Below are 13,042 nucleotides of genomic sequence, written 5' to 3'. Positions count from 1 at the left end.
TCTGGAGGGAAGCTCACCACGTGCATCAGGCAGTACTCCCTGAGGTTTGCGGAACCACATTTTGCCACTCTTCTGACCCTTAGGGTATGGTCAATGTATCCTTCACTTGAGGTCCAAACAAGGCAGAATCATCAAAGGGGGTGTTAGTGAAGGACGCCTTGAAGGGGTCAGCAAAGTTACAAAGCCGCATCCAGGCGTATCTCCTTACAGCAACGCCCGTGCCTGCAGCCCTACTCGCCCCATCAGCTGCATAGGAAATGAGCCGCATGGAGGAGTTGACAATCGGAGTTCAGGGTCGCCAGCTGGGAGTTTATCTTTTCCTGAGACCCTGCAGCTGATGGGTCCTGTAAGGTATCACCCAGTTCTTTGAGAAGGTCTCTTTGAAGACGGGTGAAATGGCACAAATAATTCAGCGACTACATGGCACAGGTCGCTGAAGAAAACATCTGCTTACCATACCTGTCCATAGTCCTAGATTCCTTATAAGGAGGATGGAAAGGTACTGAAAGGTCAGCCAACTCCTTCTTAGTGGCCACCGCCACCACCATGGCATCAACAGGGACGCCCTTAGTTAGAAACTGCCTGTCAGAAGGGGCTGTAATAAATTTTGTAGGCCTCCGGGGAGTTGGTTCCATAGTATCCGGAGCCGTCCACGCCTTTCGAGTCACCACATCCATGAGTGGGTCGAAAGGCTGACACACCCAGGAGGTGGAAGGGCAAGAACCAAACGCATCTAGGTACACCGACTCATCCTCGGAAGGGTTGAGGGCAGACCAGTTCCCCATCTGCTTGAGAATCTCCAGGATGTCAGAAAAGGAGACATCCTCAGAGGGGGACCTTGGGGACCCTTCCGACTCATCCAGGTCGGTGTCTGATGTGACTGACACAGGGGAGTCCACATGCTTCCTCTTGCATGTTCGCTTTCGAGGGGGCTCCCCTGCAGGATCTGGGGAGGCCTCGGAAGAGGAGGATATGCCCGATGGTGTTACCTGGAACGTTGGCTCTCCACGCCTGGGGTCGGGAGGGTAGGCAGGGGCCGAAGCAGGCACCATAGAGGGAGGGGCCGACGGGGTCGACCGTGGCGCCGGTATAGGAGCCAGCACGCTCCTCATGACCTCAAAGGCGCCCCTATCAGGCAGGGAAGAGGGACCCAACTCCAAAGAGATAAGGGCTCCCCCCGGCACCGAGAGGGACACCTCCGAGGCCGATGTCGGGGCCGAACTCACCTGCGCCGAGGCTCCGAGAGGGAGAACGGGGTCGGACAAGGGTCCGATGCCACTCGCCCCCTCGGAGCCGACGAGGGAGTCTCGGCACCTGGATCCCTCCAAGGAAGGGATCGGAGCCGACGAAGGTGCCGACAAGAGTGGTATCTGTTCCGACGCCCCAACAGTGCTAACCCCGACGACCTCCGGCTCCGAGCTCAAAAGAAGAGTTGGAGAAGAAATTGGAGCAGGCACTGGGGTAGCCACTGTCTGATGAGAAGGACTGTGCAACATCTGGGACAGCGCCTGCGACTTTAAGAGCCTACTGACTACCCTCTCGAGGTCGTGATCCGACAGCCTGCAAGACCGAGAGGAGTGAGACCTATGGCTCCGCTCAGATAGTAAAGGGGACTTCGGAGCCGAATGCAACGACTCCAAGGAAGGAGATCGGGAACGTTTTCGGCTTGGAGACAGCACCGACACTAAAGTCGGAGCCGACTGAGGCCTCGAAGCATGGGTTCCAGCCGGAACCGAGATAGAAGGAGGTCCACTCAGTGCCAGCTCCGGACATGGAGCCGACGGTTTGGCAGGCTTAGAAGGTCTACCGGACGGAGGCTTCGTTGGAGAACCTTCAGGCTTTAGCACGCCCCTAAGGATGAGCTTGTTTCTGCGCTCCTGCAGGACTCTTGGACTGAAGGCATGGCAGACAGAACAAGAGTCCTGCAGGTGCAGAGGGCCCAAACAATATACACAAGAAGTGTGACCGTCTGTCAGACATCTTCTGACAGCACGAGTCACACTTCTTAAATCCTGAGACCTTGGTATCCTTGGACATGATACCACACGACCGGGCCAGAAAGTCTATTCAAGCACACAAAGCACAAACACACTCAAAAACTCTTGAAAAGACCCACACAACAACTACTTTAAAAACTTCGCTACAGGGAAGGGAACAATATTCCACACACACACTCAAAGGGAACCCCCAACTACCAACTAAAGAAAAGGACCGAAGGCCTATCCACCTTAAGGGTGGAGAGAAAGAAGAAACTACTAGGAAAAGGAGGGGAAAACTAGTCGGTACACTACTAACACTACTAGGACAAAAACTACTTAGAGAAAATTTACAAAAACTAACTGCAAATATAAAAAATTTTTAATACGACCTGGAGACAGTGAAAAACGCAACCTCGCAGCTGAAGCGGCAAATGAGATCTGGGTATATGACGCCTAGCATTATGGGACATAGGATAGCCTCGAGCTGGTAAAAATAGCTCTAGAGCTTTAGTAATAGGCAGAGTCGGAGCCGAGGTTCGGCTCCGAACCCATCCAGCAAGAATGAAGGCGATATTGACAACTTAACATATTATGTTAACTTATCTTTTGCAGGGACACTTGTTCTGCAAGGCAGGGATCTCCAGACCCTCTGTTTGGAAAGGCCTGGTCATGAACAGATGTAGCAAAAACCCAGTACTAATCAGAAGAAACGTGAGAAACCGCAAAAGCTCTAAGAAAAATACAAAAGACTCAGTCCACTACATGGGTACTTACCAGCACTCTTCCACTCATCGTCTGGCCTGGAAGACTACAATGAATGTCTGACTGACTGCATCATGACAAGAAAGAACAGAATGTCAACCTCTCATATGTTTTCATAGTGACATGTGGAGATGTATGGAGTATGTGACACTTAAGGTCAGCAAAGGGGGAAGGGGTTGGGCTCAAACTCTGTCTGGATCAAGGACTCTACCTATAACAGCAATCCATGAGGTTGACTTCAACAGTCATTTGCACAAAGAAAAAGGACAGCTACCTTCAGCTAATACTCAAATATGACAATTTATTCAACAACAATCAATATAGACATCTGGGGATTCTGGTTCCAAGCACACCCTCTTATCCCTGGTATAGGGATGACTCTGACATGAATCAAGTTGTATGCAGATATACGAGATCAGAAAAGTGAACTGCTAAGATTACAGTTCAAGGATTATCCCGAATGTCTACTTTCTACAGACTGCTCCTCCAAGTAAAGGGAATAAAATTAGTTAAAACACTAATCTGAAATCAAAGCTTGACAGAATGTGCATAGACTTACTGTCAAAGCCATTCAAAGTTCTACAAATTTTAACTATACAAACATAATAAAAAATGATGCTAATGTAAAATACCTGTTCTCACATATGTCCTACAGGATTATGGCCATCACCGAGACTGGGATGTGTAGCTGAAAGTGGCATCTGAGGGTCTCCAACTACTCCAGACACCTTCTCTTCTTCCCTACGTTTCAAGCAAGCAGCTTTAGGATTCAGATTACGCTCTGGGACAAGAAAAAAAAAAATCAGTAAACCAAAACAACAACTGCAAAACTCGGTGCAAAATGAACTGAGAAAAGATGGGAGAAAGCATACAAAAGTAAGGATACTGAGTCTGTTATACATTATTATTATAAAGTTGGACTTCCATGCTTCAACTGGGTAAATTCAAACAAAAAGAATAAAACATTACAGTCCCATTTTTTTCATTTGCTTATCCTCTGAATTATCATACCTCGTACTTGCTGTTCCAGGCTCAGAATGACCTGCACGGCTTGCTGCAAGATGATCAGTTTGGTTTGCGCTTTGTCTGTTTTTAAGTGCATCTGGCACATGCGTCCCAGCTCTTTGAATGCTTCGTTAATGTCCCGTACACGTATCCTTTCCCTGGCATTATTGGCCAATCGCCTCTCTCGATCCCTCAGCTCCTTCTCCTCCATCGAAAGGCCCTCATCTGTACTACTGGGTTCACAGCACCACAGGCATTAGTTAGCAATGCTGTATGATCACAAATCTGTGGTTTACTTTTTAAGATCTGGTGGTGCCGTACAAGGAAGGCTTTCTTTTTTAGTTTGGGGATACAGCTTTCACTGCTTACTCTAGCACAAGATGATGGCTCTCAGATCATCTACAGCTGTAGTCAGTCAAGATGACTTTCAGCCTCAACATAAAAAAAAATTCAGCTGTGATTCACTCACCTGCAATAAACCCTAACCTCTAAATGGCAACAGCCCAAGACTGCAAAACTTACTTTACGCTTCATGGAAGAAACTCTATTAAACATACAAATGCCATATTATACTGAACTGCATATTCTAATCTGATTTACCCTTACCTCATTTTGAAGGAGAAAGTGCAGCTGCGGAATTTGTGTACAAGACTATCTGACAGGGATAATGACAGAATTTAAATGGATGCACTACTGTGTCATCAATGTAAGAGAAAGTCGAAAATACTACACTTGCATATATCAGCAGCAACAGGCAAAATTATGCATTACCTGATACAATGCAAACTAAAAATGTACTACTGTGTAAAAATCTTACCATAAATGGTAGATGTCCTTCTCTTCACTGTGCAGTATTCCTTACAGTAGGAATCTCTTGCCAAGGGTGCCCCGATATCCGGCCAATATACCAAAGGCTTTAGGTTGCTAAGGGTATGCCATATATCACACACATGCTCTTCGCATACAGTATATGGCATAAGCTGACATCTGGATATACCATCCTTAGAACTGACAGCCCCAGTAGGAATGCCAGTCCAAGGACTAGAGAGGTACCATGCACATCCAGAAGGGAAAAGGACCAGCAAGAAGAGGGAGGGAGTGAATACTGCAACAATGAAGAGAAGGACATCTACCATTATGGTAAGATTTCACACAACTGTACTACGTCCTTCTATTTTACTGCTGCAGTATTCCTTACAACAGGGAGATTACAAAAGTTGATGAAAGAGAGGGAACTGGAAACACCAGCAGAGTCCTCTAGGAACTCATGAAGGATGGCCCTAGCAAAACCAGCTCTAGCCCAGGATATTCACATCCAACTTATAGTGCTTAGTAAAAGTATGCACATAAGTCTAGGTAGCTGCCTCGTGAACAGAGTTAATATCTAAACCCTTGAAAAAAGCACCAGAAGCAGCACAGCCCTAGTAGAATGAGCCTTAACAGAAGGAAGGCTCTTGCCATGAAAAGAACAAAAAATGACTTTAGATATCGAAGAAGGAACAGTCTGCTTGGAAACAGCCAATCCCAAAGATCTAGGATGAAAGGAAACAAAAAGGTGATCATATTTCTGAAAAGCTTTGGTCTTATCCAAATAAAATCAGAGTTGTCTATACACATCCAAACCATGCAAACCCTTCTCACTAGCAGATTGCGTGGAAGAGAAAAAAAAGTTGGCAAATGAATACACTGATTAAGAGACAACTCATTTACCACTTTGGCCATAAAAGGAGGATTAGTTCGAAGGGATACCCTGTCCTTATGGAAATATAAAAAGGGATAATAGCCATAGGGGCTTCAAAGCTCAGACCCCAGTCTGGCAAAATTAAGGGCCAACAAAAAACAGTCTTCCAAGAACAATGCAGCAAGGAAGCTGAAGCCAAAGGCTCAAAAGTAGCCTGAGTCGATTTCTCCAAAACAAAATTAAGGTCCCAGGAAGGAGGGATAGGCTTCCTGGCAGGTCTGATATGAAGATGTCTCTAAGAAACTTAGCCTCAAATCTAGAGGCTAAAGGGGGTGCTTGAGGCAGATAAGCAGAAATAGCTGACAAGTGGGCCTTAACAGAAGAACATGCCAACCCCAACATTGAGCAATTCACACAGATGAGAGAGAACCAAAGGAACATCCACAACAATTGGATCCAGGTTACAGGAAAGACCCCCAAAAGTACAGTTTTGTACCTACCATAAATGTAGATGTTCGAGGATTCCCTTGCTGCAGTCCTGACAATTGGGTATAGTCCGCGTCCCAGTCGGCCCGAATACCAGAGTATAAGGCTGACGTCGGTCATGGCGCCTTAGACTGACGTCAGTACGTCAGGGTACTAATGCGCATGACCGACACCATTTCCTCAGTCTTTTCTTGCCCCAGATGTCAGAAGACCCAAAAAGACAAGTCCCAAAAACAACCTGCACCAAAAAACATGTACAATATATACAGTAATATATACAAAAAATATAAGCATGTAAACTCACCTACACAACCACCCTGAAACACAGAGGGGAAGGAGGGAGGGTAAATTGGACTGCAGCAAGGGAATCCTCGAACATCTACATTTATGGTAGGTACAAAACTGTACTATGTTCTTCGTCTTCCCTTGCTGCAGTCCTGACAATTGGGTAGAATCCCAAAGCAGAGGTAAGGGAGGCTGGCAAATTATAAAGTAGCAGGAGCTGACAACATGCCTTGCAAAACAGCTGTGGCAAAACCAGCTCTAGTCTTAGAGTATATAGGCAGGTGATAATGCCTAGAGAAAGTATGCACTGAACTCCAAGTAGCTGCTTCCAGAATATCCTTAGTTGCCACCGCCCTTAGAAATGCTGTTGAAGTGGCAGTAGCCCTAGTGGAATGAGGCCTAATCCCAGCTGGAACCTCTTTGCCATGATGGGAATAACAAAATGCAATGCAAAAGCCAATCCACCTAGAAATAGTTTGTTTTGACACAGGTTTGCCCTGTGAACTTAAAGCAAAAGAAACAAGTAACTGCTGAGACTGCCTAAAATCTTTAGTCCTGCTCAAATAATAACGCAATTGCCTGTGTACATCTAAAGTGTGCAAAATCTTTTCCCCTTTATTTTGAGGATCTGCAAAAAACGTAGGCAAATGAATAGTTTGGTTTAAAGCCACACTAGAAACCACCTTAGGCATAAAGGAGGGATTAGTACGTAATGATACCCTGTCCTTATGGAAAATCAAAAAGGGCTCTACTGCCATAAGGGCCTGCAACTCAGATACCCTTCTTGCAGAAGTAATAGCCAACAGAAAAGCAGTCTTCCATGACAAATATTTCAATTCAGCAGTAGCTGCAGGCTCAAAAGGTTGTAGAGTAAGTTTTTCCAACACAAAATTGAGATCCCAAGCAGGAGTAGGAGCTCTACGTGGGGTCTTATATTCTTTGCCCCTCTAAGAAACTGCTTGAACAAAGGATGCGAAAACAAAGGTGGGTCACAATCATAGTGAGCTGAAATTGCTGCAGCATGAATCTTTATGGAAGAGAAAGACAAGCCTTTGTCCAATAATTCAGTAAGATATTGAAGAGCCACACTCAAATTAGGCTCTGAAATCTCCAAATTCTTTGCTGTACTCCAAAATAAAAATCTCTTCCATTTTTCTGCATACACTCTCCTAGTACTAGGCCTTCTAGCTTCCATAATCACATTTAAAACTTGTTGAGGAAGCTGCGACCTACCATGCTTCAACACAGAATATGCCAAGCTGTGAGATGAAGAGATTGAAGCTTGACATTGAGCAGATGACCGTCCTTCTGAGATAACAGATGAGGAATCAGAGGTAAAGGCCATGGAGGCTTCTTTACAAGACTCCTTAGAAGTGGGTACCAGTGTTGCCGAGGCCAATCTGGAGCTATCAAAATCATCCTTGGCCTGTCCTGTCTGACCTTTAGTAATACCTTTGGAAGAAGAGGTAGAGGAGGAAAGGCATAGACATGAAGGTTTTTCCAACTGAAAGACAGAGCATCCACTTTCCAAGCTGTGTGATGAAACCCCTTTGTGCAATACTTTGGCAGCTGGTGGTTTAGTGGAGAAGCGAACAGATCTATGTCTGGAGTTCCCCATGACACTGTCAATTTCTGAAATACATGAAGATCCAGTTTCCACTCGTGGGGATCCATGATTTGTCTGCTTAATACATCTGCTAGGGAGTTCTGTGCTCCTGGCAGAAACCTTGCCTGAAGAGTCAGTTGCAGGCTTAACGCAGTCTCCCATAAAATCATTGCTTGCCTGCATAGAGGATAAGAATGTGTTCCCCCTTGCTTGTTGATGTACCACATGACAGTTGTGTTGTCTGTCAGAATCAACACCTGCCCTGGAAGAAGTAACTCCTTGAACGCCATCAATGCAAACTGGACTGCTAACATCTCCTTCATGTTGATATGTAGATGCTGTAGTCTGGCAGGCCACTTGTCTTGTATCCACTTTCCATTTAGATGAGCTCCCAAGCAGTGTCCGAGGCATCTGTCGTTAAAATCTGACTCGCCTCTGGCCGGGTCACAGAGAGTCCCTTGTTTAGGTGACATTCCTGAGCCCACCACAAGAATTCCTTTTGAAGGCAAGGTATTATTTGAATGACAGTGTCCAAATCTTGGCAGTGCTGTGTCCATACATTTTGAGATACCATTGCAGCTTCCTCATATGCAGTTTGGCATTGGGAAGCACCAGAATACAAGATGCCATGAACCCTAATGCTTGAAGGACTGTCCTTGCAGTCAGCACGGACTGATGAGATAGTTGGTGGAAGTAAAGTGACAGACTCTTTTGTTTGTCCGGGGTTAAAAGGCCATCTGGGCTGCTGTATTCAGTCTCACACCCAGAAAGCACATGTCTTGAGAGGGTACTAGACTGGACTTTATTTCGTTCACAGAATACCCTAGGCATCTTAGCACTGCTATGACATATTCCAGATGCTGTAGAAGGTGTTCCTTTTCTTGAGCCAGAATCAGGCAGTCGTCCAAGTAAGGATAAATTTGAATGCCTTGAAGCCTGAAGTAAGCTATCACTGGAGCCAGAACCTTTGTGAATACTCTGGGCGCAGTAGATAAGCCAAAGGGCAATGCAGAGAACTGATAATGAAAATCTCCAGTTCGAAACCGCAGATACTTTCTGCAACTTAGCCTTATGGGCACATGAAGGTAAGCTTCCTTGAGATCCAAAGTTACCATCCAGTGATCCTTGCCCAGCAGAGGTAACAGTTGCTGTAACGTCAACATCTTGAACTTGGGAATGTCCAGATAAGTGTTGAGGATAGATAAATCCAAAATTGGTCTCCACGTGTTCCCCTTCTTTGGTACTAGGAACAGGCGAGAATAAAATCCAAGCCCCTTTCTGACACAGGGACTGGCTGAATAGCCCCTATCTGGAGTAACTGAGAAACTTGCTTGTGAGCCTCTTTTCTTTGTGGAGGAGGAACATCTGGCATGCCTTTGAAAGGGGCATTGTGTGGAAATAAAATCTGTACCGTGATGAATGATATCCAGCACCCATCTGTCTTGAGTGATTAAATCCCAATTTTCTTTGAAAAGAGACAATCTTCCTCCCAAAGGAGCTGCCAGACGAGAGTCCACCGGCAGCTGAAAAGGCAGGTCATTGGTTCTGCTTACGAAAGGACTGACCCCTGCCCTCACCAGAAGTCTGAGCAGGTGAACTGTCTGATCTAGGCCTAAACGAACCTTGAGCCCTGCCCCTTCCACGTCTAGACCTACCCCTAGACTGGGAACCATAAGCAGGATACGTCCACCCCTTAGCAGGCCAATTTCTACTAAACTTCGGAGGCTGCACCTGCAAAAAATCTTTAACAGTCTGCATAGACTTAGCTTTGTCCTCCATTTTCTTTAAAACTGCTTCCACAGGCGGTCCAAACAACACATCAGACTGTAAAGGAGCATCCAAAATCCTGGTCTTAACATGCTCAGCTAAATTCTGATCCTTCAACCATGCATGTCTGCGAAGAACAGAACTAGTAGCAGCCACCCTCGAGGAGGCCTGAACAGCATCAAAACCACACTGCAAAGAATGCTTACCCACTTGTTCAGACACATGAACCAAATCCAGCAATTCTTTACACTCAATACCTTCCGCCAAAGCATCCACCTTAGATTTCAATTGTGAAAGGAGATAATTCTGATATTTCAGCATATGAAATTGACAATTCAACGCCCTCATGGCTAGAGTGGAAGAAGTATATACTTTCTTACCCCACCTATCCAAAGCCCTTGCCTCTTTATCAGAGGGTACAGGATTTTTAACCACAGAAGCTTTAACACCTTTAGGCCCCTGAGAAACAGTTTCTGGGTCCGCCCTGGGACTCTTAAACAAATACTTATGAGCTTCGGCACCCTATAATACCTATCAGGCTTAACAGGAGCAGGAGGCAAGGAATCAGGGTTCAGAGAAGCCTCTGCAAAAACATCCTCCACCACATTCAACACAGGAGGAATAGCTAAGGGCCTATGCTGGGGCAAAAACAAGAATTCCCTAAGCCTTTTTCTGGAGTCAGAGTAATCTTGGCCTTCCCATTTAAAGTGCTCCCTCATGGAGTGAAGAGTCTCTGAAAATGAAAAATCCTCAGGAGGAGAAGCTGAAGGAGTGGAATCATCCACATCAGAATCAGAATAAGTAGGAAACTCTGGCAAGTCTTCCACAGAAGACTCTGAAGCCTCTGAACACTGTTCAAAACTATCAAACTCCTGTTCCACCCTAGGCCTCTTATCAGGTGGGGGCATAGAACCTCTAATCAGAGTAATCAAATCTTCTGCCATTTTAAGCATATGTTTCTTAGGCACAGAGCCCGAAATGCTAGGAGAAGCCCCTACAGAAGCTGAACTTGGCCTTCCTCTAAAAGAAGCTTTGGCAACAGAAGGAGAGGCCCTAACTACCTTGGGAAGAGAGGGAAGAACAGTTACCTGAGAAGCCCCTCAGCCTGGCCTACCTCCTGAGAGGGCACATCCTGTAACAGTAAAGTATCTGCCTGAGACTCCATAGAGACTCCTGGCAAAACCTCTGGCTCCCCTGAGCCTTCTAAAGGACCGACGTCCGGGACTGCCGGTTCCTCACCCCTAGACTTCACTGTTTTGTCCTTGCGCTTCTTAGATGAAGCAGGCGTCGGAGTATCCGACGGCATAGTATAATTGCAACGCTTCCCAAACACTAACCTAGCACAATCAAGCCTCCTCTTAATAGTGCGCTTGTTAAATCTAGCACAAGAGCGACAACCAACAACGTCGTGCTCAGGCCCTAAACAAGGTATACACAAAGTATGATAATCCCTATGCGGTATCTGCTTCCCACAAGAAATACAGTTATTCACTTTTTCTGACATCCGGTTAAATACTGAGGCAAGAAAAAACCAAAATGTTCCCCAACGGGGTTACTTAGCCAACTCTGTATACGGTCTGAAACTCCGGTTTCGGAAAATCTCAGAACGCCAACCTGCACTCGCAAAATTGCTTCTGCATCGGACCATGCGGCAAAAAAGACTGAGGAAATGGCGTCGGTCATGCGCATTAGTACCCTGACGTACTGACGTCAGTCTAAGGCGCCATGACCGACGTCAGCCTTATACTCTGGTATTCGGGCCGACTGGGACGCGGACTATACCCAATTGTCAGGACTGCAGCAAGGGAAGACGAAGAACATCAGAAAACATCTTCCACTTGGATAAGTAGGATTTCCTATAAGTGGGTTTAATGGCCTTCTGCAGGACCCTAAGCATGCCCTCAGAGAAAAAGGTGTCTATATGGAATCAAAATCCTACAACCCACAGTGTCATTTGAAATGTAGACAGGTGGGGATGAATGAGAGATACCTTGTCTTGTGTGAGCAGGTGCACCCTGTGAGGTAAATGGTGATGACTGCCCTTGGCTAAATTCAGAAGAGGTAACCAATGGTGTCTGGGCCAAAAGGGAGTTACCAGCAAGATTCTGGGAGCATACAATTTCATCTTAAACAGGACTTTTGGAATGAGAGGAAGGGGCAGGAAGGCCTAAAGAAACATCCCCTTCCAGGAAAAAGAGAAGGCGTCCAGCTTCCAGACCAGAAGACATGGGGCTCTGGTACAAAAAAGTTGTCTGTTCAGAGGGGAGACAAACATATCTACTTGAGGAGTACCCCACTGGTGAACAATGTCCAGAAATGCATCCCTGTGAAGCATTCCCTCGTGGGATTGAGAGATGATCTGCGCAGAGTGTATGCCACAATGTTCTGACCTGAGGGAATGTAAACTGCCTGAAGAGTCACTTGATACTGGACAGCTAGCTTCCACACTTGAAGTGATTAGATCTTGTCCCCTCCTTGCTTGCTGATGTACCACATACCTGTGGCATTGTTTGTCAGTATCTGGAGGAGCCCTGGAATGAAAAGAGGATGAAATGCTTGAAGAGCCAACAGAAGAGCTCTCATCTCCTTGACACTGATGTGGTCTTTTGCTGAAGCAACCAGAGTCTGTCCACTTTTAGAGAGCAAAATGAAGCCCCACATCTGAAGTGTCTTAACAGCTCCTGAGAGGGGAGTGGAGCTTGAAAATGAAGCCCTGAATTGAGAGAGAACTGCCGAATTCACCACTGAATTTCCAGCTTGAGACATGGAAGAGGGGCTATGAAATCTAGAGGATGAGAGTGCTGAAGCTAAACAGACTTTAGAAACCACTGAAACTTTCTCATGTTGACTTTGGTTAGTGGGAGCATAGGAATGGTGGAGGCCATGAAACCCAGTGCTTTTAGAAATTCCTTGGCTGTAATTGAGGCCAGAGGAAGAAGGGACTGACAGTAGGCAATGACAGTTAATGCCTTTTGAGGAGGCAAGGTTGCCAGCATTGGAACGGTCTGGATCCTACATCCCAGAAACACATGATCCTGTGGAGTAAGGAAGGACTTTTAATAATTTATAGTGAACCCCAGGGTCTGTAGCAGAGAGATAAACAGAAGATGATGCAGTAGAATCTCTGGAGAGAATAACCTAAGTAGGGAAAGACCCGTAACCCCTTAGCATGCAAAAAGCAATCACAGGAGCGAGGCATTAGGGGAACACTCTTGGGGCAGTAGAGAGGCCAAAGGGCAAAGCAAAGAACCGAAAATGACAAGAAGCAACAGAGAAAAGTAAACGCTGAAAATGGGATGAATAGGGACATGAAGATGAGCATCTTTAAGGTCCACAGAAACTAGAAAAGCCTGAGGAAGCAGCAGAGGAAATAAGGTCTGAAGGGACAACAGCTGAAAGGAAGGGACAGTCAGAAAGGTGCTTAAATGAGAGAGATCCAGAATGGGTCTTGAAGTGTCCTCTTTCCTGGGG

At 45.9% G+C, this 13,042-nt stretch overlaps 1 protein-coding gene across 1 annotated transcript in view; it reads right to left on the bottom strand.

Annotated features, from left to right (window-relative positions):
* Positions 1-13,042, bottom strand: part of TCF3 (transcription factor 3) — a 2,378,933-nt gene that overhangs the window by 91,452 nt on the left and 2,274,439 nt on the right. The window contains exon 18 of the mRNA XM_044054828.1: positions 3,374-3,522. Within this exon, the coding sequence (XP_043910763.1) occupies positions 3,380-3,522 (143 nt within the window). The 3' untranslated portion in view covers positions 3,374-3,379. The remainder of the gene's footprint in view (positions 1-3,373; positions 3,523-13,042) is intronic.

This window comes from Protopterus annectens, chromosome 13.part0, assembly GCF_019279795.1.
Source record: "Protopterus annectens isolate FY-2018-M chromosome 13.part0, PAN1.0, whole genome shotgun sequence".
NCBI classification, from domain to species: Eukaryota; Metazoa; Chordata; order Ceratodontiformes; family Protopteridae; genus Protopterus; species Protopterus annectens.
Note: the sequence above shows the minus strand (reverse complement) of the source record. Positions and strands in the feature narration are given on the sequence as shown.